Source organism: Medicago sativa, chromosome 5 (genome assembly GCF_051527215.1).
Source record: "Medicago sativa cultivar Bolivia chromosome 5, Bolivia_mono, whole genome shotgun sequence".
NCBI classification, from domain to species: domain Eukaryota; kingdom Viridiplantae; phylum Streptophyta; class Magnoliopsida; order Fabales; family Fabaceae; genus Medicago; species Medicago sativa.
Genome location: NC_140753.1, coordinates 43,984,767 through 44,010,543, shown reverse-complemented (window position 1 = coordinate 44,010,543; position 25,777 = coordinate 43,984,767). Strand labels below are relative to the sequence as shown.

Genomic DNA, 25,777 nt, shown 5'->3' with positions numbered 1-25,777 from the left:
ACAATTGCTCTTTAGACACCCAAAAAAGCCACTGTTTGACAACATTTTCTAAGTCGGATGAACCGATTTAAAATGTGTCACAACCGATTACAAACTTGTCGAACGACAGTTAACTTGCCGTTCAGTGGATACTGAGAGCAACCACTTAGAGCCTAAAGAGCAAAATCATCAAACAACTTATACATATAAGCAGCTGCTCTTCGGCCAAAAGGACACAGCAAAACAAAAACTCCAAACAAAAAATGTCCAGCCAATACTATAGACGCCTATTACGACCAACATACTCCCACTAATACAAGCTAAAGAACATTTCAAAGGTTCGTGTATAGAAAATGCTAGTCAATAAAATAAAAAACAGAGAGATACTTGATGACTCATAAAAAGATACTATCTATAGTTTAATTTGAAAGCAATAGTCAACATTTTATTGTGGAGATTATCAACATTATTTTACACCCTTGATCACTCCTATCATACGAAATGATTGATTTTTATTCCATCCACACTATGTTATTGATTCTTTTTCTTATGTAATGTAAAATTTTAAAATCACACAATTACGATTACAATCTTTTATATTTTAATTGATTTTCTTATTAGCAGCTTTATTTGCCTTCTATCCCATTGAATACTCGTGTATATTAAAATATGTGATATGTCAATGACCTCGAAATACTGGCAACTTATAAAATAAAGGTAATTTTTTAGGTATCAATTCTCGTGAACTTAGCTTAGCAGGAACATTGCAATATGTACAGGTCAGGACTCAAACTCTAGATTTTCCATTTTATTTATCCTAAGGGTTTGAGTAATTCAACCGATTTGAGATAATAGAAAAAAAGTTGGAGATCATGAGTTCAAACATAAATGAATGAATAAATATTAATTTTTTGTTTTGGTGGTGGCCGGAATTTGAACTCCAAACCTTACGTATATTATACAATACATTGTCCATACCAACTGAGTTAAGCTCACGAGGACAAATAAATATTAATCTAACAAAATAATTGCTGACATTTGTCATTTAGAAAATAGATATTAAGTTTGGTACGATAGTGGTATCCAGTAAACAAAACTTATTCAAAAAAATGCAACTTCAGCGTAACACTGATATTTTATAAAAAAAAAAATACAACTTGTTATCTTTATGTACATTTATGTACAAAGGTCAAATAAAGTTTTACTCTCTCCCCCTCTCTCTTCTGTGAGCCTTCAGCCGAAACTATAATTTCTTCTTCTTCATCCATCAAAAGGGGTGGTTTAGGGTCAATTTTTGACCCCAAATTACCCCTCTAAATCGTTTTTCTCCTTCCATTTTATTTAAATAAGTGATTTTCACATCGAATTAGATTTTCCTTTTATGATTTCGTCGTCTTAGGGCGACACTTTTTTTGTTTTGTCGTCTTTGTGCGACGTTGTTTGTCTTTTCTCTTGTTCAGTGTTTGTTCGGTTCAGATTGTCAGATCAGCTTCAATCCAATGCAGATCCAACCAATGACTTTGGCGTCATCAACGTTGCAGATCCGGAGGCATGACTATTCTGAAGATTTTAATATAGTCGTAGTTGTAGGCTTGTGTACTTTGCCGTTTTATGCTATTAACATGGATGCTATGAGTTTATTCACAGATTCACCCTTCTTATTTTTAGCGAATTTGTATTGCATCGATGTACTCTATCAATTTTGAATGAATGAATGTCGTTTGTTTTATGTAAAAATAAAATGTACAAAGGTCAAATGAACACATACGTAGTGTCTAAATAATCAAACATTATCCATAAATGTGACCAAGTAGCTCCCTCTATATTCACTCTAGATATTCCAATATTACCAATCCAACTCCACATTTATTTTTATATGCTTCGCTTGTATATTGTATCCCTCCCCTCAGTTAACACAAAATGACCTCTCTTCCTTTCGTGCTTATTATTAATATGCTTCTATTTTTACTGTCTCAAATTTTATATGCAGCCGATACCATCACCCAATCTACATCGATATCCGACGGCAGCAGCTTGATTTCTAAGGATGGAAGCTTTGAGTTGGGTTTCTTCAGTCCTGGTAGTTCATCATACCGCTATGTCGGACTTTGGTACAAAAATATTCCAGTTAGAAGAGTGGTTTGGGTTCTCAACCGTGACAATCCGATCAAAGACAACTCGAGCAAGTTGATTATAAGCCAAGATGGAAATCTCATGCTTCTCAATCAAAATGAGTCTTTAGTCTGGTGGTCAACAAACATATCCACAAAGGCTTCAAGTCGGGTTGTGCAGCTCTTGGACAATGGAAATTTAGTACTGAAAGATGAGAAAAACAACAATAATGGTGAAAGTTTTTTGTGGCAAAGCTTTGACTATCCTTGTGATACGTTATTATCAGGAATGAAGCTTGGAATAAACAAAAGAACCGGTCTTAATAGGCGTCTCGTTGCATGGAAGAATTGGGAAGACCCGTCTTCGGGAGACTTAACATTTTCTTTGGTACTTACTAGCAATCCAGAAGGTCTAATTTGGAAGGGTTCAACAAAATACTATAGGACGGGACCATTGATCGGTGGTGAGTCTAGAGGAGCAATTGGATTCAGGACTAATCCAGAATATGATTTTCAATTTTTCAATAATGAAGATGAAGTGTATTATATGCTTACACTCAAAAATACTTCTGCGGTTTCTGTAGGGGTTCTTAATCAAACCATATCTGTTCGTCAACGTTTCCTTTGGGTACCTGAATCAAGAACATGGAATGCATACCAAACGTTGCCACTAGATAATTGCGATGTTTACAATGTTTGTGGGCCAAATGGATATTGCATAATTGATGGATCACAAATATGCAGATGTTTAGAAGGATTTAAACCAAAATCACCTGAACTTTGGAATAGCTTGGACTGGAAACAAGGATGTGTGCGCAGCGGAAATTGGAGTTGTGGGGTCAAAAATAGAGACGGCTTTCGAAAATTTAGTGGTATGAAATTTCCAGATACAACAAATTCTTGGATTAATGCAAATATGACACTTGACGAATGCAAGGACAAATGTATAAAGAATTGCTCTTGCATAGCCTATACATCCGTAGACCCAGATGGTGCAGTCAAGGGTTGCTCTATCTGGTTGGGTGATCTAATTGATTTAAGATTTTCACAAGACGGACAAGACTTATTCGTTCGAATGGATTCTTCAGATATCGGTAAAAATTTTAGAATTATTTTCATTTAAGCTTTCATATATTGCTTTTGATTGAGAATCACATTTTGTTTTTTTCTCTCTTAAAACGCTTTAACTGCAGATGCCAAGCATGGTCCTAAAAAAAAGGTTATCTTGGCAGTTTCAATCACAGTTTCAGTGGTTCTTGTGGTGTTATTTGCATTCTCCTACCGTTATATAATCAAAGCGAAGTATAAAGGTAGCCACAAAGCTTTTGATATTTCACAATATCTAAATTTAATTTAATAGGACATGCACCAAAATATAACATACATCATGATTTATTAATTATTCTGTGCAATTTTCTTTAAGTACCGTTGACGAGGAAATCTTTCCTTCCAACAAATGAACTCGAATGATCAATATAGAACTCTATTAGTTTTATGTGTTTTAATCCATAATCATAATTAGCAAGTGATTAATACTTTAGTTTTGTTTTGTTTGAATAAGCTTGTTAAGTAGTTACAAGAGACTTGACCTCCAAGTCATTGTATATATACTTGCTTGTAACCTTTTCTCTCTATCTCTCTCCAATTCATAACAAACTCATAACCACCATAACCAACTTCATCTTCTCCATTGAAACCCTAATCACAGTTTTGCTTGCACAACAAGAAACCAATAGTTGCGCTAATAATTGCCATCTAGAGCCTTGGGTTCTCATTCAGGGAAACACGAGAGACATTGTGAGGGGTGAATTTTTTGGGAAACAAGAGTGAAGTGTGAAGATTCATAGGTTTCGTGCAAAGCAATAATGGCCAACAATGGAGGTTTTGGTACAAATATACTAGTTCTTGATGGGAAGAATTGGGAAAGGTGGAGTGCGCTAATGAAGTCATTGTTTGGTGAGCAAGATGTTCTTGAATTGGTGGAGAATGGTTACGAGGATCTTCCTGCTAATGCAACTGATGTTCAGAGAGCTACATTCAAAGAGCAGAAGAAGAAAAATTGCAAGGCATTGTTCTACATTCAACAAAATGTAGATTTTAATCACTTTGAGAAGATCTCAAAGATAACAAGATCTAAAAAAGCATGGGATATCTTGGCAAAGTACTATAAAGGTAGTGATAATGTGAAGCAAGTGAAGCTTCAGTCATTGAGGAGGAAATATGAGTTGATGCTGATGGAGGATGATCAAAGGATCAGTGACTACATCTCCAAATTGCAATCGGTAGTGAATCAGATGAAGGCATGTGGAGAAGAAGTGTCAGATCAACAAGTTGTGGGTAAGATAATGAGATCCCTCACATCTAAATTTGATTTCATAGTAGTTTATATACAAGAATCCAAAGATGTTAAAACTCTGAAGATTGAGGAACTTCAATCATCACTTGAAGCTCATGAGATGTTGGTGATTGAAAGAAGTTCAGAAAGAAGTGCTCAACAAGCCTTGCAAGCTCAAACCATCAAGAAGGATGGATATGACAAGAATTCAAAGCAGAGAGGGAAAGGAAAGTTCGGGGTAAGCCACATGAAAAGGGTGAAAATTCAAAGTCTGGTACAACTTCTGGTAATAATCAGAACAAAAAGAAAGATGTTGATAAGAGAAAGATTCAGTGTTACAACTGTGAGAAGTTTGGACACTATGCTGATGAGTGTTGGCACAAGAAAGATGGAAGAAGAAATCAGAAGAATGAAGAGAAGGCAAACATAGCACAAGATGGCTCAGATCCTGAAGTAGTTTTGCTAATGGCTACTACATGTGAAGGAAATACAATGTGTGAAGATTGGTATCTTGATTCAGGGTGCTCAAATCATATGACTGTTCATAAAGAATGGCTGATTAATTTTGATGCATCAAGAAAAACAAATGTTAGACTTGCAGATAGCAGAAATCTTGTGTCAGAAGGTATTGGTGATATTGCTATCAAAATGAAAGATGGAAGAAATGCACTGATTGAGAAAGTGTTACTTGTTCCAGGAATGAAGTGCAATCTATTGAATATTGGACAACTGATTGAAAAGGGGTTCTCAGTTAATTTGCAAGGAAATATCTTGTATCTATATGATAAACAAGACAAACTGGTGCTAAAATCTAAGCTAACAAAGAACAGAACTTTCTTGTGCAACATTCAAAATGCTAGAGATGTGTGTATGTCAGCTACCTCTGATGAAGATTCAAACTGGTTATGGCATATGAGGTATGGTCATCTAAATTTTAGGAGCTTATCATACTTGAGCAGTAAGAATTTAGTATCTGGATTACCAGTTTTAGATGCAAATAAGAAAACCTGTGAAACATGCTTGAAGAGTAAACAAAGTAGGCTCCCTTTTGTGTCTGAGAAGCCTAAGAGGTCAAAAACTTCATTAGAGGTCATACACTCTGACATTTGTGGTACATTTGAGGTACCTACAATAGGTGAAGCAAGTACTTCATCACTTTTGTAGATGAGCATACCAGGATGTTATGGTTGTATATTATAAAGCTAAAGAGTGAAGCTTTAGAAGTGTTCAAGAAGTTTAAGATCTTAGTTGAGAAGGAAAGTGAAAAATCAATTAAGATATTGAGAACTGATGGTGGTGGAGAGTATACCTCTAAGAGTTTTGAAGAATTCTGCAGCAATGAAGGTATATCTCATGAAGTCACATCTCCCTATACTCCTCAACATAATGGCTTAGCAGAAAGAAGGAATAGAACAATCCTTGACATGGCCAGAAGTATGTTAAAAAAGAAGAATATGCCACATATGTTTTGGGGAGAAGCAGTCAGTACAGCTACTTACATTTTGAACAAATGTCCAACTAAGAAGTTGAAGAACAAAGTGCCAGAAGAAGCTTGGAGTGGAAGAAAACCAAGTGTCAAACACTTGAAAGTGTTTGGTTCAATCTGCTATAAACACATTCCAGATGCAAAGAGAAGCAAGTTAGATGATAAAAGTGAAAAAATGATTTTGTTTGGTTATCACTCAACTGGAGCATACAAATTGTATGATCCAATAAGTAAGAAAGTTCACATTAGCAGGGATGTAATAGTAGATGAGAATGAATCCTAGAAATGGGAGACTAACACTGAAATAAGGAATGTGAACTCACATATCTTCACTGAATCAGATCAGAGTGAAGCATCTGATGAAGATATGGAGGTAATTCAGAATGACATAGAGACTGTAGTTGAAACTGATGATGATCAAGTCACACAACCAGATGTGAGGCCACAAAGAAACAGGCATGCTCCAAGCAGATTAGAAGATTGTGAGGTATTGCCTGATAGTGCAGTGAACGATGAAGGTGAACTCATTCACTTTACATTACTAGCTAATGCAGAACCTCTAAACTACAAAGAAGCAATTCAAACTGAAGTTTGGAAGAAAGCTATGATTGAAGAAATCAAGGCTATTGAGAAGAATAACACCTGGAAACTTGTTGAGTTACCTGATAAGAAGAAAACCATTGATGTTAAATGGATTTTCAAGGTAAAATTGAATCTTGATGGGTCAATCTCTAAATACAAAGCCAGATTGGTTGCTAGAGGTTTCCTACAGAGATATGGTGTTGACTATAATGAGGTATTCGCTCCAGTTGCTAGATTAGAGACCATAAGATTGGTAGTGGCACTTGCAAGCAGCAAAAACTGGTCACTATCACATTTAGATGTGAAGTCTGCATTTCTGAATGGACCATTGGAAGAAGATGTGTATGTTACACAACCACCAGGATTTGAAGTAAGTGGGAAGGAGCATATGGTGTACAAGTTACACAAAGCACTCTATGGCCTGAAACAAGCACCTAGAGCATGGAACAAGAGGATTGATCAGTTCCTACTTCAAACTGGCTTCAAGAAATGCAAAGCAGAATATGGTATATATGTTCAGAAACTAAATGAAGAAGACATTACTATAATCTGCTTATATGTAGATGACTTATTAGTAACTAGAAGTAATCAAAGTTAGATTGAGAAGATCAAACACACTATGCAGTGTGGATTTGAAATGACTGATTTGGGAAGGCTATCATATTTCCTTGGATTTGAGTTCACAACTAGCAAAGCAGGCATAATGATGCATCAACAAAAATACATTGGGGAACTGCTTGAAAGGTTTCAAATGATTGATTACAATATTGCATCAAATCCATCTGAAAAAATGCTAAGCTGGATGAATGCAGTAATGAAGAAAAAGTAGAGTCTACTGAATTCAAACAGCTAGTGGGATCACTGAGGTACTTATGCAACAACAGGCCAAATATATGCTTTGCAGTAAGTATCATTAGTAAATTCATGAATGATCCAAGAAAATCTCATCTCACTGCAGCTAAAAGAATATTGAGGTATTTGAAAGGTACCCTGAAGTTTGGCCTGTTATTTCCAGCTGCTAACAAAGAAGGAGAAGCTGAACTAGAGGGATACTCTGGTTCAGATTGGTGTGGAGATAGAATGGATAGGAAAAGAACTTTTGGCTACCTATTCAAGTTCAATGGTGCTGCAATCTCATGGTGCACTAAGAAACAACCAGTTACTGCTCTATCTTCGTGTGAAGCTGAGTACATTGCTGGGACATTTGCAGCATGTCAAGCAATTTGGCTTGACAATGTGATGAAGAAATTAAACTGTGAAGTGAAGAAACCACTGAAGCTGAAGATTGACAACAAATCAGCTATAAACTTGGCCAAGAATCCAATTGCACATGGCTGGAGCAAGCATATAGAAACCAGGTTTCACTTCATCAGAGAACAAGTCACAAAAGGAATGATTGAAGTGGAATACAATCCAACTGAAGCTCAACTTGGAGATGGTTTAACAATAGCATTGAAGATTGATAGGTTCACTTGCTTGAGGGACAAGTTAGGTCTCATAGAATGTTAGGATTATGGATTAAGATGGGTGTATTAGTTTTATGTGTTTTAATCCATAATCATAATTAGCAACTGATTAATACTTTAGTTTTGTTTTGTTTGAATAAGCTTGTTAAGTAGTTACAAGAGACTTTCCTTCACAAAAAAAGTAGTTACAAGAGACTTGACCTCCAAGTCATTGTGTATATATACTTGCTTGTAACCTTTTTCATGATATAGTGTGAATAACAAACTTCCAATACTTTCTCTCTATCTCTCTCCAATTCATAATCTTCTCCATTGAAACCCTAATCACAGTTTTGCTTGCACAACAAGAAACTAATAGCTGCGCTAATAAACTCAAGTAGATCCTTAAGGGGTTCTTAGTTGATAGGTTTAACAAAGTAACTATTACAAGTATAGGAAAAATACATGCACAAAGCGTGCAAAAGTAAACGATAAAAAGGGGAAAATATACATTTATTGATATAAGCGAGTTTCATACAAGTCCCTACCTGCCAATTTTGTTTGAGAGGATGGTGATTATTGATGATATCGGTGCATTGTGTGGGTTTTGTGCTGCTCATGTGGAGTCCTCAGGGTATTTATTTGTTCGTTACCTATGACTCAAACAAAGTAAATGGAACAAACATAGACTCAATCTTCTCACCCTAAAATTTTATTCACAAAAACTAGTCAATGGTGTTTTAATTATATGTTAAAGTTTATATAAAATTTTAACTTTTAAATTGACATTGATCTAATCTAATTTTATAAATAAAAGAGAGAGCAGAGAAAACCAATGTAGCAAAAGTGAAAGATGACGGAGAACTTGACAATTTTGAGCTCCCTATCTTTGATTTAGCTACAATACTTAAGGCGACCAATAACTTCTCAAATGACAATAAACTTGGTGAAGGTGGTTTTGGACCGGTATACAAGGTAATTTTATATTTATATGAAGTATACACAGTAATTTTCCAACATGTCTAATTATAATGCCAAAATAAAAGTAGCTAATTTCATTATTTATCACCATTTTTTTTTCTCAACTACGAAATTTAGGGTACATTGCAAGATGGACAAGTAATAGCAGTCAAGAGACTTTCGAGGAATTCATTACAAGGATCGAAAGAGTTTAAAAATGAAGTTATATTGTGCGCTAAATTGCAGCATAGAAATCTTGTTAAGGTTATTGGTTATTGCATTGAAGGAGAAGAGAAAATGTTACTCTATGAGTACATGCCCAATAAAAGTCTCGATTCATTTTTATTTGGTTAGTGACTTAGCTTATGTAATATGTTATATTTAAGATAATGAAGTGACATTTTTTAAAAGAATGACTAATGAACTCATTGAACCATCTTTGACAGATCCGGTTCAAAGTAAATACTTAGGATGGTCCATGCGCTTTAACATGTTGAATGCAATTGCCCGAGGACTTCTTTATCTTCATCAAGATTCTAGATTAAGAATCATACACAGGGATCTAAAGGCAAGCAACATTTTACTAGACAATGATATGAATCCAAAAATTTCTGATTTTGGCATGGCTAGAATGTGTGGAGGTGATCAAATTGAAGGGAAGACAAATAGAATAGTTGGAACATAGTAAGTATGTCATGTCATCTTAATTTTTTTCTCTGATTAAATAATCAATAAACTAATTTATGTTTTTTTTTCCAAGTGGTTACATGGCACCTGAATATGTTATTCATGGATTATTCTCTATAAAATCCGATGTATTTAGCTTTGGCGTACTATTGCTTGAAATTGTAAGCGGAAGAAGAAATAGAGCACTTACCTACAATGAACATGATCACAATATCATTTGGCATGTAAGTACCACATGAAACAATGACTTTCTTTTAAAAAAAAATTATAAGGAAATGAATTTCTTTTAATAAAAAAGTGTGTAAAAATTTATTGAATTTTTGCAGGCTTGGAGATTGTGGAGAGAAGAAATTCCACATGAACTGATTGATGATTGTTTAAGAGATTCATGTATTTTACCTGAAGCACTACGTTGTATTCAAGTTGGTCTTTTATGTGTGCAGCATGTTCCAGATGATAGGCCAAATATGACAACTGTGGTTATGATGTTGGGTAGTGAAATTACTTTACCTCAACCAAAAGAACCTGGTTTCTTCATTCAAAAAGTATCAACTGAAGAATCATCTTCTTCTGCAGGAGAGATGCCATCAATCAATGGTGTAACAATCTCACGGTTTAATGCCAGATAGACCAATTACAAGTTTTCTTTTTGGTCAAGAGATGAATTACTATATTATTAATATCGTTTGCAAGATTGTGTAATTTAATTTTATACATAAATATTCATTAGCTATTATAGTTTATTATGGAAACAAATTTAAAAACAAGGATTGTTTTAAGCCTACTACCTTGTTGTATCACTACAAGAAATTTACATTTTTCTGTGCACAAATATGTACAGGAATTCCTGAGTTTTTTTTTTTCTTTTCTGTGTAACCCTTCGATTTCAAGGGAAAGGAAACCCTGGTAATTCGAAGTCCGTCCCTGAGTTAAGTGGAGCTCATTAAAACAGACTTCATTACTCAAAAGAAGTTTCCAGTAGTTCCTATTACCACATGCATTTTTTTTTTTTACTTTTCACATTAATGCAAATATACATGTGGTACTTCTCACATTAATGAATCCTTAGGAAATTTCGTAGGTGTTTTGCTACTAGTAGATTTAGGGTTTTGGTCATCTTTGGGTCAAAGAGCGACAAGATTTATTAATTTCTTGTAATTATACCTTGCATCACATAATGCAAACATTTAATCATAGTAAAAGACCTTATATCTATCTACGAGGAGTGAATGTACCCCGTAGTGAGGATGATTGGGGGAACCACTATAAATGTGAGCATCAATTCCCCCCCCCCCCCCCCCCCCCCCCCCCCCTCCCCCCGGAGCTAATTACAAGGGCTTTCTTGGATGAAATCATGCAATGGCTCATTTTTCTCAATTGTGTCCACATATTTAGCCGCAGAATTTTGCTCTTTACCCAACACTTTTTGCTCATTCCCAAGCAAACTTCCGAAAATTCCCTTGCGTGAGTTAACTCACGCTAGTGTTAATTCTGCGTGACTTAACTCACGTTGCATGAGTTAACTCACGCAGGGGAAATATGGGAATTTTAGTTGGGAACGAGCAAAATAGTTGGGTGAAGAGCAGAATTCTTAGCCACGAGACGAAAACTTGGGGAAAACTATTATGCACAAGATTAAGGCCCAATCCTAAAGTTAAAAAGATCAATATATATCTTCTTATCGAGAGAAGGATCATGTGCACTTGTGCGAAACCACGAAGCAAGGAAAAAGCATCAAAGCCCATATGGACTGTATAATTACAAGAATTCTGCTCTTTATCCAACAGTTATTGCTTGCTCCCAACTGAACTTCCCAAAATACCCTTGCGTGAGTTAACTCACGCAAGTGTTAATTCCAGCGTGAGTTAAGTTGCGCAGCGTATGTTAAGATGCGCATATTTTAACACCTGTGTGAGTTAACTCACCCAAGGGTATTTTCGGTATTTCAGTTGGGCGCGAGCAAAATGTGTTGGGTAAAAAGAAGGAATCTAATTACAATCAGACAACACCACGACTCACACATCAGGGAAGGCATAACAATTTAACTTCTTTATGTCCCCGTGGAATCTTCAACAACGTATAATAAGAGCAACCCATTGCAAAAAATGTACACACTCTCATTCCTACAAAATCACTGACTTGAGAGTTGTAACATCTTTGCAGGTACAACACTTTGCTCTGACAAAGAACAACCATATTCAACTGCGTCACACCTATATCATATATACTTAACTTACCAAAACACGGATCTGATCCGTTGGACCGGTCCGTTTAACCTACTATTTTAGGCGGGTTGGGCTGAGGATGTGAACTCACCCCATATAGTTGACCCGCCCGCGTTCAACCCGCTGAAAAAGTGGGTTGTGGTTGGGTGGGGCGGGCTAGCCTGCAAGTTCATTAAAAAAGTTTTATTTAATAAATGTCTCAATTTTTAAGTTTTTTCTCCTAAAAATAATTCGACAATTCATTATTACACAATTTTTTTTTGAGGGAATTCATTATTAAACAATTGTTTTTTTCTTTATGTGAGATTAAAATGAAAATAAAATGATTATGAGAAAATAAAATTGACTTTTTATAGCGGCAACATATTATTTTAATAACATTAGTCGAAAAAAAAAGATTTTGAAAAAAATGTTAGATGGGTCAGCCCGCTAACCCACCAATTGCCCTCTGGGCGAGGTGTATGATTCAGTCCACTGCCTTAAGTTGACCCGCCTTGCCCGGCCTCATTTTTGGCGAGCTAATAGCGGGCTGAACCTAAACGGAGCGGGTGGCCCCCCATTGCCATCCCTACTTGAAGACTAAGTAAAAGATATTTTTGTACGTCTAAATAAAATATACTTGATGTATCTATAATGCACAATCAACATTAGTTTTTTCTTATGAGTTATGACGGAATATTAAATTCCCTTGACCAGTCACATATATAAAAAATGATTTATTGCTTCCACACTGTTTTTGAAAAATTATTCATGTAATGCAAAATTATTCACTCCTTTAACCTTAAAATATGAGATGTCAATGGTCTTAAATCATTGACAATTACCGTTAAAAAAAATGATCAACTTGTTATCTTGATGGACACATAAACAAGCAGCTTATGTGACCATGAAATTCCTTACTAATACTCCGCATTTGTCTTCGTTTACTGCTTCTTTGTACCCTAAACACAAAAGGATCACTATTTTTACCATGCTTGTTATTATAACTATTATGCTACTATCTTTACTATCTCAAATTTCATATGCAACTGATACCATCACCCAGTCTACATCGATTGTGGATGGCAGCAGCTTGATTTCTAAAGATGGAAGCTTTGAGTTGGGTTTCTTCAGTCCTGGTAGTTCAACAAACCGCTATGTAGGACTTTGGTACAAAAATATTCCAGTTAGAAGAGTGGTTTGGGTTCTCAACCGTGACAATCCGATCAAAGACAACTCCAGCAAGTTGACCATAAGCCAAGATGGAAATCTCATGCTTCTCAATCAAAATGAGTCACTAGTCTGGTGGTCAACTAACATATCAACAAACACTTCAAGTCGGGTTGTGCAGCTTTTGGACAATGGTAATTTAGTTCTTAAAGATGAGATAAACAACGACAATGGAGAAAGTTTTTTGTGGCAAGGCTTTGACTATCCCTGTGATACGTTATTACCGGGAATGAAGATTGGAATCGACAAAAGAACAGGTCTTAATAGGCATCTCACTGCATGGAAAAATTGGGAGGATCCATCTTCCGGAGACTTAACAAATGTTGTGGAATTTACCAGTAATCCTGAAGGCCTATTTTGGAAGGGTTCAACAAAATACTACAGGACGGGACCATTGATCGGGGCTGAGTCCAGGGGATCAGTCGGATTGAGAGATAATCCGATATATGGTTTTAAATATTTTGTTAATGAAAACGAAGTGTATTATATGTTCATACTCAAGAATGCTTCTCTCATCTCTGCAGGGGTTCTAAACCAAACCCTTTTTGTTCGTTAACGCCTCCTTTGGATACCTGAATCGAGAACATGGAATGTTTACCAATCGCTGCCAATAGATAATTGCGATGTTTATAATGTTTGTGGAGCAAATGGATATTGCATCATTGAAGGATCACAAACATGTCGATGCTTAGATGGATTTAAACCAAAATCACTTGAACTGTGGAATAGCTTGGACTGGAAACAAGGATGCGTGCGTAACGGAAATTGGAGCTGTGGGGTCAAAAATAGGGATGAATTTCGTAAATTTATTGGAATGAAATTTCCAGATACAACAAATTCTTGGATTAATGCAAACATGACACTTGATGAATGCAAAGTCAAATGCATAAATAATTGCTCTTGCAGAGCATATACATCCTTAGACCCAATTGGAGCAGGAAAGGGTTGCTCTATCTGGTTAGGTGATCTTATTGATTTAAGAACTTCACAAGACGGATAAGACCTATAAGTTCGAATGGATTCTACATACATCAGTAAAGATTTTAGAACTATTTATATATGTTTGGATGAGGTAATAGGAAAGAATTTTGAATTCTAGTCATTTCAAATGATTCGATTGAATTGTCTTCAAATGATTTTGTGTACAAACTTTCGTTGTTAACAATTTGGGCTACTTTGACAAATTTTTCAAAAAATTGGTCAAATTGAGAAATAGGAACCAATTTGCTAGAAAATTTTGAGTCAAATTTGAAAACTTTGAGCGGTCAATTTGTAATATTTGAGTGATCAATTTGCAATTTATAAAAATTGTTGTGGCCAATTTGCAGTATTTTAAATATTATAGGAGTCAATTAGAAAATTTTGAAAAATATTGGGACCAACTTTGCAAAATTTGAAAAAAAAAAATTTAAGGACTAAATTTGAAACTCTACTAATTTAATTTGGAAAATATCCTTCTTAAATTGTCATCATTTTGAAAATTCTACATTTTAGTCATCAAAATAATGATATTCATCTAAAAGAATTTGAGTTGCCTCAAAAAATTACATTACCTCAAAACATTATCCCATCCAATTTAATTGTGAATCACAATTTCTTATTTACTATATTAACTCATAAATGCAGATGCAAATCATGGTCCTGGAAAAAAGTTTATATTGGGAGTTTCAATCACAGTTTCAATGGTTCTTGTGATTTTATTCGCTTTATACTACGTTTGCATATACAAGGGGAAGTATAAAGGTAGCCACAAAGCTTTTATATTTCACACGATATAATTTTTTCTTAAATTTATTTGGATATCTCCTACGAAAAAGATTGTCTATGGTGGGAAGCCTGTTGCGGAGAAGCCGCCAAACAAATATAGACACCTTTAACGGCCCCTGCTTCAGCCACGCTGCATCATAAAGACCACACTCCAGTGATGTGTCAAAAAGCGTAAGAAACTGATAAGTCCCCTTAACGGAATAACCGTTGATAGGATCCAAGACCCACTGCCACCTGTCAAAAACATGATCCTGCAAAACAATAGAACACATCAAGGAAGAGCACTCTGTAACCAACTCCTCCTCCCAAGCCAACAAACGCCTCCTCCACTGCCAGGCAGCACCGCCATCCTCCCACCCTCTTCTAGCCATCTCCCTCACTGTCACCCCTTTATTTTCAGCCAAATCAAATAAGCGGGGAAAACACACACTTAAAGGGAGCGCCCCCCCACCCAGTTGTCGAGCCAAAAATAGGTATTACTCCATCCACCAACCACTCTACGAATATTCGCCTCAAACCAGATCCACTCCCCCAAACCAACACCTCCACTAATACCAGACAACATCCTCCACCACACCGAATTATCAGTATTGATGTAATATTTCTGTTAAAAAAATATATACAAAAATAAGTTAAATAGTTGCACAATGTTCGTTGCATAATTTATTTTCCTATGTTTGTGAAAGCAAATTTTTATGTTTAATATGAGATACGTCAAAAAATATGTATTGATATGAAAACGTCGATATGTTAACATTTTGAAATCTCATGACTATTTTTAAAATATCAACATAAGTATAGTATTTCTATTAAATATTTTGTTATTTTATATGTAAAACAATGTGATGTATTTCACCGTACTCATTGCAGATTTAGTGTGTTTATATCTATGGAGGCAAATTTTTATGTATCGATAAGAGAAAATCTATACGATAAAATTTTAAATTCATGAATATTTTTAAAATATCAACATTAATGTAATATTTCTAATAAGGCTTAATAGCGGTTTTGGTCCCCTAAGTATTAGGAAGTTGCGATTTTGGCCCCTTAGCAAAATAGAATACAATTAAACCCCCTAAGTATTGCCCTTTTTGCAGTTTTGGCAATACTTAGGGGGCTGGATTGTATTGTATTTTGTTAAGGGGTGAAAATCGCAACTTCTTGATACTTAGGGTGCCAAAATTGTGTTTTTATTTTATATGCAAAATACAGTTAAATATTTGCACCACACTCGTTGTTGATTTTCGGAAGAAATGTATTGGTTATTAAAGAGTGTTTTATTAAGAATGAGTTGGAGTTTGCTTTAGCAAATGTTTATGGTTTGTGTGATAGTGGGGGTAGGCAATTGTTATGGACTAGATTGTGTGATCTGACAATCGGAGATAGTGACACTGCTTGGTGTGTGATTGGACATTTTAATGTCGTTTGTACAACAGAATAGAGAAAAAGTCGGTTATCAAGTGATTGTATTGAAGATTACTCTCACTTTAATCATTTCATTGAGGCGAATTTTCTTATAGAAGTTGTGTGGTAGAAGGTTCACTTGGTATCGTGGGGACGGTATATCTATGAGTCGTATTGGTCGGTTTTTTGTTATCTGAAGCATAATGCCATGCCTTCTATCAAGCAACAAACTCCTTACAACAAGAAATCTGGAAATTTAACAGGGGCGGATTTCCTGGGAAAATGCAATTTGCCAGGGCTTTTGTGAGGTGCATGATGACTTGCTAAACAGGGCATCGCAAATGGTTATGTCAGGGCTTTAGCTCCTGGCAAATTTGCGAGGGCCATCCCCTTGTCAAAACCCCTTTTATAACTCCTAGAAAAAAACCCTGGCACAGACCCTGACAAAATGTCTAACTCAACTGTCTGCTCTTCAGATGCACTGTCACATATCACATCAGTCGCAATCTGACCCAAACTAGTAACATGAGTTTTGGGAGGGGTATGTTGTTGGAAAATGTATAATAAAAAGAGTTTAAAAACGTTTTTTTAATTTAAATGTATTAAAATTATTTTAAAAATTAAAATAATTAAATTTAATTATTAAAATTATTTTAAAAAACGTTTTTAAATTGTTTTTTTATTTCATTGTTTTAAAATTATTTTAAAAAGAAAAATCATTTAAAATAATTTGGCTTAAATACAGTTTTGACCCTAATTTTTGCCTCTCTTTTGATTGGCTAATTTTGACCAAGTCAACGTCTATGTGGCAGGTCAAATAACTGACATGGTAGACAACTGTGTATTTATCATTTCAAAAATTGATAGGAATTCCACGCGTGTAAATAGGCAATTAAAAAAAATTAAAAAATTGATGGTTTGCATAGTCTCACGTGACATCTTCCATTCCAATCCTATCCTTTTTAGAATCTAGGGTTTCAACCCCCTATCTTCCCCAAAATCAGTCATCACTTCCAATCCCTAAAATCAACGCAAATTTGTTCCTATCACTCATCTGGTTGCTCGAACTGTTGTGTTCTTTCAAACTTTTAGTCCCATTTTCTCGAATCGTTCGTTTTCCTGAAATATCAAGGTTTGTTCAAGTGGGTTAATGAAGGTTCGTCGAAGAAGAAGAAGAAGAAGAAGAAGAAGAAGAAGAAGAAGAAGAAGAAGAAGAAGAATAAGAGGGTTAATGAAGATTTGCTCTGATGCCAATGGAAATTCTGGCACGCTGGTATTATAATGTTTTATGCAATGTTCCAACACTAAGACACAGGTGGAATGTTGAGACTAATGTTTAAACATTTAACTAGCAAAAAACAAACAGAGCAAGGTAAAAGTAAAAGACAAAAATGTAAACGGCACAGGTGATTTGTTAACACCAGTTCAGTGACAATCACACCTACTTTGGGGGCTACCAAGCGAGGAAGGAAATCCACTAGTGTAGTCCTTGTTCTAAGTTCTCAGCAAACTCCAAGTTTACAGCTTATCACGTAGGACCCACCCTTACTGACTTCAACCTATGAACTCCTAAATCTGAGATCTCATCTCACTTCCACTCAATCACACACCCTGTGATTATATGATTACAAACAATACGATGAAGACACCTTCAAACACAAACTAACTTCGTACTTCAAAGCTTAGGAGTAGTATACAAACTTACAACTTAATAAAAACAGTCCTAAACCTGCATCAAGGTGATACACGAGAGGCTCACAATTAATAGAAACTCAAAACCCTAAAACTCTATATTTCATATGACAACTTTAGTGATGAATTAGGTCTTGCGTCCTTCCTTATATTATTTGAGGCAGTACGGGCTTAACCTTCTTGTTGGGCTTCAGAAAACAATATTGATCCATCAAAAGATCTTCTCACAAGGATCAGAACCAAATCACAACTTTTCTAAAATGTTGGAGCATCTTTAGGAAATAAACAAAGTCTCCTAAAATGTTGACACATCTTTAGGAAATAATCACAAATCCGATTCTGGACAAAAAGCACGCGTCTTGGCCAACAAGTAAATAAGCGTGGATTCCTTACATAGATAAACCGCTCGCGTAAGTCATGGCACATAAATATGGCACACTGAACTGTGCCAACATGTTGAAACATCATATCCAACATCTTGCATGAATATATGTTTTAGCAATAATGAGGTCAATATACAAATATCCAACACAAGGACTAAATTGAAAGTAGAAAATTGTCACTTCGGTCCCTAACGGTATGACTTTCACTTATTGAATTTTTATAACATGTACTTGTTAAATATTAGAAAGAAAAAAAAAACAAAACATAACCTCCTTTTGCTTTTCTTTTCTATCAATTGTTGCTAAAATAGCTTTTCTTTTGCTCTCAATTCTTGCCAAATAAAATTCACAAAGAAAGAAATAAAAGAATAAATTAAATAAAAAACTTTTGTTGATTTCATATTATAAAGAAAGATCTAATCAAAAGAGATATAGAAAAAAGGAGAAGGTTAACGCAATAAAGACACCAATTAAGAGAAAGAGAAGCAAATGGAGCTGTTCCATAATGGAGTAGATGTTGAAGGAGTATTAACATTTGTTATCACTTATGTTGCTGGCTATGTCCATAGTGGCATTGATTATTACCGATTCTACTTACATAGAACCATCAATGGATCCTATCCTTGCATTACATATGTGATCAATTATATATGTTTAATTACTGGATTTTCTCTTTCGTTGGTGCAATACTTGTTACTAGGTCACTGCGATAAAGACAACAACGAACTAAAACACCATCCAACACGCCAAAGCACATTTGAGGCAAAGAGTCTAAAGCCAACGTGCAAGAAGGAACCTAACAATTGGGAGATTGAAAAGGCCATTGCCCATAAGTTTATCAGGAATCCAACCTCCAATATTTGGAGAGGTTGAACTTCAGAACCTAAGAAAATAACCTATAAAGTACATTCATCAAATTTATATATTTCTATCTATTTGATTACATCACCTAATAACCATTTGTTTTGTGAATGTTTGATTTTTTCCAAAGGGTAGTATGTAACTGCTGCAGAGAGGGAGGAGGTCATCCACACTTTTATCTCAGGTATAGTTCTGGGAGGCAAAGTTTTCAAGTCAAAAATATAGACAGTGTGGTTCGTGTATATTACCTGGGGTCCTAAATCCTTGGCAAAATCGGCAGTTAGTGCATGGCATACGATGTGCTTCGGTTGCTAACAATTTGTAATCTCCAAAGGTATTGGCATGGAATTGACTGAATTCAAAAACTCTACAATTCAAGTATCCATTGTCACAATGGATGTTAAATCCATTAACTTGCTTATGTCTTGCATCACCGAATGCATTGGGCCAGTTAAGGTATTGAGGAGTATATTGGAGGAACAAAATTTGAACGAATTTCATAGATGGATAATAGGATAGAAGCAATGTCACTTGATGTAAATGGATCAATATTATTTTTTTTGGAAAGTGCACTAAAACTTTGTAACAAGTTATGATAATATGATTGTCATATGAAGGATGCTAGAAATGTGGATGGCATATTGGTATTGGTAATAATTGTGGTTGTATATTAATCAAAAAATTATGGAGTAAACTAATATCATGCGAGGAGTGAAACTAAGCTGATGCAAGTAAATGTCTAGAGTCATGACCTTATATGCTTTTTGTAAAGCTAGCTGCTACGGATAATTCAAGTTGAGATTGCTCTATGTGTGTGTGTTTGCTTGTATTAGAAGTGGCTTTCCATAGTTTGTTGGGAATTCGATCAGCCGATGAGGGTTTTAACAGGTCAGTCTATGTGTGGTTATGTCGAGTCATATTTTTCTGAAAATCATTTCTGCATAAAAGAGTGGGGGAATTTTTTTCTCCACACGCTTTTCTGTTTACTGATCAATCTGCTGCAGCTGGATTTATAATGGAGTAGATGTAGAAGGAGTATTAACATTTATTATCACTTATGTTGCTGGCCATGTCCATAGTGGCATTGATTATTACCGATTCTACTTACATAGAACCATCAATGGATCCTATCCTTGCATTACATATGTGATCAATTATATGTTTAATTACTGGATTTTCTCTTTCGTTGGTGCAATACTTGTTACTAGGTCACTGCGATAAAGACGACAATGAACTAAAACACCATCCAACACGCGAAAGCACATTTGAGGCAAAGAGTCTAAAGCCAACGTGCAGGAAGGAACCTAACAATTGGGAGATTAAAAAGGCCATTGCCCATAAGTTTATCAGGAATCCAACCTCCAATATTTGGAGAGGTTGAACAGAACCTAAGAAAATAACCTATAAAGTTCATTCATCAAATTTACATATTTCTATTTATTTGATTACATCTTCTAACCATTTGTTTTGTGAATGTTTGATTTTTTCCAAAGGGTAGTATGTAACTGTTGCAGACTGTTCGTTTTGCAAAGAGGGAGGAGGTCATCCACACTTTTATCTCAGGTATAGTTCCGGAGGCAAAGTTTTTAAGTCAAAAATATAGACAGTGTGGTTCGTGTATATTACCTGGGAACCTAAATCCTTGGTAAAATCGGCAGTTAGTGCATGGCATACGATGTGCTTCAGTTGCTAACAATTTGTAATCTCCAAAGGTATTGGCATGGAATTGACTGAATTCAAAAACTCTACAATTCAAGTATCCATTGTCACAATGGATGTTAAATCCATTAGCTTGCTTGTGTCTTGCATCACTGAATGCATTGGGAGAGTGAAGGTACTGAGGAGTATATTGGAGGAACAAAATCTGAACGAATTTCATAGATGGATAATAGGATAGAAGCAATGTCACTTGATGTAAATGGATCAATATTATTTTTTTTTGGAAAGTGCACTAAAACTTTGTAACAGGTTATGATAATATGATTGTCATAAGAAGGATGCAAGAAATATGGATGGCATATTGGTATAGGTAATAATTGTGGCCGTATATTAATCAAAAAATTATGGAGTAAACTAATATCATGCGAGGAGTGAAACTAAGCTGATGCAAGTAAATGTCTCCTAGAGTCATGCAGGAACTTATATGCTTTTTAATAAGCTAGCTGCTGCGGATAATTCAAGCTGAGTTTGCTTTATGTGTGTGCCTTTGCTTGTATTGGAAATGGTTTTCCATAGTTTGTTGGGAATTTGATCAGCCGATGAAGGTTTTAACAGGTCAGTCTATGTGTGGTTATGTCGAGTCATATTTTTCTGAAAAGAATTTCTGCATAAAAGAGTGGGGGAATTTTTGGTCTCCACACGTTTTTCTGTTTACTGGTCAGTTTGCTGGAGCTGGTTTTATGCGAAGGCGGATTTGGCTTTTTGTCACGATTTCAGTCATCGTGTTTTACAGTCGTGTGTGACATTAGTGGAGGTTTTCAGCTTCTTTACTCTGATCCTCCAGCAACTGGAACTAGATTTTGATGCTCCACTGGTGGTGCCCGGTGTTGGGCGTTGCCCGTAGCCAACATTTTCCTTTAACAAAATTTTATTTAAGATCAACAATATCTCAATAAAGATTAAATTAACTACTTTTATTATCGATTGAAAAAGAAATGTTAAACAAAATCGGCTGCAATAATTTAACAAATAATGTTGCAAACAACGAATTCAAAAAGTAAAATTTTAATTAAAATATAACAACTTCACTAAAATATTACTATTAACTTCAAAAAGCCTCCTTTTTGAATTTGCATAAGGCCTTGATATGTGCCGACTCAACCAAGTAAAAATTTACACCCTTCTAAAATTCTTGGATGCAAGGATAATTCTTCTATAATTTAGCTCTTTCGATAAGAGGCAATTCTACTAACTCTGACTCTCATAACCTGTAGAAACCTCGCATTCTTCAAAATGTATCTTAAAAATTGAATATCAACTTTCCAACCTTCATAGTTTATAATTGTGCATGTTTTGAGGTGAGAAGAAACACATTCAGGAACCAAATTTGGGTTTTCCCAATCTTTTCTATATGTGTAATAGTTCCTGCTTCTCTGTCAAAGGAAGTCAAAATTAAATATATTATACTAAATACATAAAAGAACAAAGAAAAAAAATCATATTGACTATATAGTGTGAGAACCTTTCTAATTAAAAGAATTTGAAGCTTGTGAGAATGTTGGAGCACTTTTGCTACATTAGTCCAGCTATGGTCATAGTCCCAAAATAGTATTTCAAGGTGAATTAAGTTACAAAAAACAGGAAAGTCTTTGTAATAGGCATTGATGTTTTTGTTGTGATCAATCTCATCCATCTGCATAAGTTTCAGAGACAAACAAAATATTAAAATCAACCGAACTGCATATTAAGGAAGTATATGAGGTGTTAGTTCAGTGGTCACAATTTTATTGTGTAGCATTCATACCTTTATTGTGTAAAATGAACCTACAAGTAAAAAACATGCATGATGTTACATTCATACCTTTATTATGCGCAGAAACTCAACATTGTAAATTGCTTTAAACGGAATATCAAATGGACTGATAGTAGCTGTAACCAAATTGGATAACGATGTTTCAAACCCTCCTTCTGTAACCTTGCTTATATCAATGGTGAGCAATTCCTCAAGAATAGGACACCCAGAAAGACACCTTTTCAAATCCATGGGATTTACAAAATAAACAAAATTCAAATGTAGAGTTTTGAGCGATGGAAGATCAAAATTTGAGCAGACACAATTAACCGATTCAGTTTCAGAACCACAAGGTTTGGAAAGGTAAAAAGGATGTTTGTCAGAGTGATCACTTCGTTTTCCATCCACAAAAAATTAGTAAAGTTTAAACTTAGGAAAATATCCTCAACACCACGTTCTTTTGCAGCTTCGATCCAATCTGGGACATTGAAAACCAACCCTTGCCAATCTCCACAATGACTAAACTTGAGATGAAACCTTTTTATGGGTGTGTCATTCGCAATTATGACCGGATATTCCACAAAGTAATTGAAGGAAACGAAGTCTTTTAAGTCGCAACAGCAAATCTAGATGGAAGAAAAGAGAGTATGTGACATAGAATCTCATCTGGTAAATCACTAATCCTATCAACCATAGTTGATTTTGCTAAATTTGACATTTTTTTTGACAGAAATTGTTGTTTTCGATATCTATCCCTTGCAAAACGCTTTTGTTTGTTCTTCATCGCTTTGTTTGTAAAACGTCTATGTTTGTTCTTATATAGTTGTTTCCAAATATATCTGAAGACGTGGAGATCAAGTTTAACGTGGAGACCAAGTAAAAGTAGTAATTGCAAATCAAATCAAAATCAATTGGTTGATTCCTCAAGATATGCGTGAATTTTGGAACAATATTCTACATTTTATCTTTCTACTTTGTGCTTTTTTTTTTAAATTTAATACTTTTAATTTTTTCACTTTACATCTACCAACAATAACAATATATAAAAATCCCTAAAAAAAATATATATATATATATATATATATATATATAGAAATTCGTACTCCAGTATATAAAAAAACATTACCTAACAAAGGTCTATCTTCGAAATTAAACGAAAACAACTAGAGGAAACGAATCCAATGATCTATCTCCGTGCTGCATCACCACCGCCACGCACCACAAAACCGCCACTACACCCGCATCGACCACCACACAACCCAAAACCCGTGTCTACTCACCACTGATCCACCAAAACAGCATCACAACCTCCATTATCACAATATCACCACCATCACCTCCTCCCATCACCACCATAACCTCCCACCACCTAACCTGTCACCTACATCACCACCAATCACATGGTCTACAAAACCAACATCACCTCCTCCACCCTAATCTTTATCAAATCGGACGAACCCATGCCAAAAACCGCGGACAAACAGAGAACAACCAAGAGAGGATTCTCTGTTTGTTCTTCCTCTTATATAGTTGTTCTTCATCTTATATAGTTGTTTGCAATGTACTTTAAGACTTGGATACTATGTTTTATCTACTAATATATAAAAATTCTTAGTCCAATTTTTTCACTTTCATGATTTTTATATGTTTATAGGTCATTTCTCAAAATATAAAACCAAATTTTTTTTTTTTTGAAAAAACCTTAATGGAATTAATTAAAATCACAATGAGTCCTGACCAGCACAAGGAGTGCTAGGCTGGGAATTGTAAAGTAGCAACATACAAGGGGTAAATGGTTAAATTCATGCACTCATGCATCAAAGACGAAATGTAAAAAACCACAGGAAACACAACCAAACAAAGGGCTATCTTCGAAATTAAATGAAAACAACAGGAGGAAACGAGTCCAATGATCTATCCCCCTACTGCAAATGTTAACTATAAATAAAGGAATTTTTGATAATTACATATTCACATATTTTGAGCACAAACGGAAACCTCAAACCTTCTTTTCATCTAACCTTTATCCCTCTTCATGTTTTCCAAACACCAATTCTTTTATTTCTATTACATTTACTTTGATATATATATATATATATATATTTCAATCACTTTATAATGTTGCTTTTTAATATAGCATGTTTTCATCTTTTTGTTATTTTTATTTTTTGATTTTTGAAGACAACTTTTCAAACATCTTAAACACTTTTACTGATGTTTATACACACACTGACAATACCTTGATTCAATTTTGATTCCTAACTAACCAAATCATAAATTTCATCATTCTATTTATTATTTTTCATTTTCAAAAATTATGGCTATAAAATTTAACTAAGTTGATGAAGTCCATCAGTCAATAGTGTGTATGTGTATATACATACATACATACATACATATATATATACACACACACACACACACACACACACACACACACACACACATATATAGTAAGGTATTTTATGTCGCGTTTCGACTCCATGTTTATTCTCAAAATTTTATTAATCCTCTACTTTTACGTGCAAATTTAATTTTGTATAGATATCTCAACAAATTCTTTCTTTTCATCAAAAAGATTTTTTTTCTTTCTATTTAGCACATGTCTCTCTCTCAACAAACTATATACATTACATTACAATTTTCCAATAAATATTTTACTTTATTATTTGATTAAATAATAATTTTTTTCGTACAATTATTAAAAGTATAATTTAATTTTATCATAATTTATTTCAATAGTTTATTTTTTTAATTATTTATTTTTTCATATTCAATATTTTTGCCGCTTTCACATTTGTTTCAAATATTTTTTATTTTTGAATAATATTTATTTTAATTTGATATAAATATTCCAAGGTACATTTTTTTAATGTTTTTATAATATTATGTTTTTTATTTAAATAAATTTATTATTTTTTGAATTTTCTAAATATTTTATTCATTATTTTTTATGTAGCATAAATATCTCAACAAACTAAATATATTATATTATATTTTGTCAAAAAAAAACCAAATATATTATATATTTTTGTTTTGTTTTAGTTATATCTTATCTTTTAAAACTTAATTTTTATAATTCTTTTTGAGGGAAATTTTTATAAGCGTTTAAAATATCTTTTACTTGTTTTTATTTATCTTTTAGATCATATTCCAATATGTTTTACAAATTTTCTAAAGTAATGGAGTATTCTCCTTAA

At 34.4% G+C, this 25,777-nt stretch overlaps 1 protein-coding gene and 2 pseudogenes across 1 annotated transcript; 1 reads left to right on the top strand and 2 right to left on the bottom strand.

Annotated features, from left to right (window-relative positions):
- Positions 1–25,777, bottom strand: part of LOC146922313 (uncharacterized) — a 145,238-nt pseudogene that overhangs the window by 28,717 nt on the left and 90,744 nt on the right.
- Positions 1,788–10,370, top strand: LOC146922322 (G-type lectin S-receptor-like serine/threonine-protein kinase At4g27290). Its single transcript, XM_085715308.1, has 7 exons — positions 1,788–3,184; positions 3,284–3,400; positions 8,756–8,913; positions 9,037–9,247; positions 9,345–9,582; positions 9,659–9,809; positions 9,912–10,370. The coding sequence occupies exons 1-7, from the start codon at positions 1,900–1,902 to the stop codon at positions 10,212–10,214; spliced, it is 2,463 nt and encodes an 820-aa protein (XP_085571434.1). The 5' UTR covers positions 1,788–1,899; the 3' UTR covers positions 10,215–10,370.
- On the bottom strand, positions 21,943–22,829 carry LOC146922321 (F-box/FBD/LRR-repeat protein At5g56570-like; annotated as a pseudogene).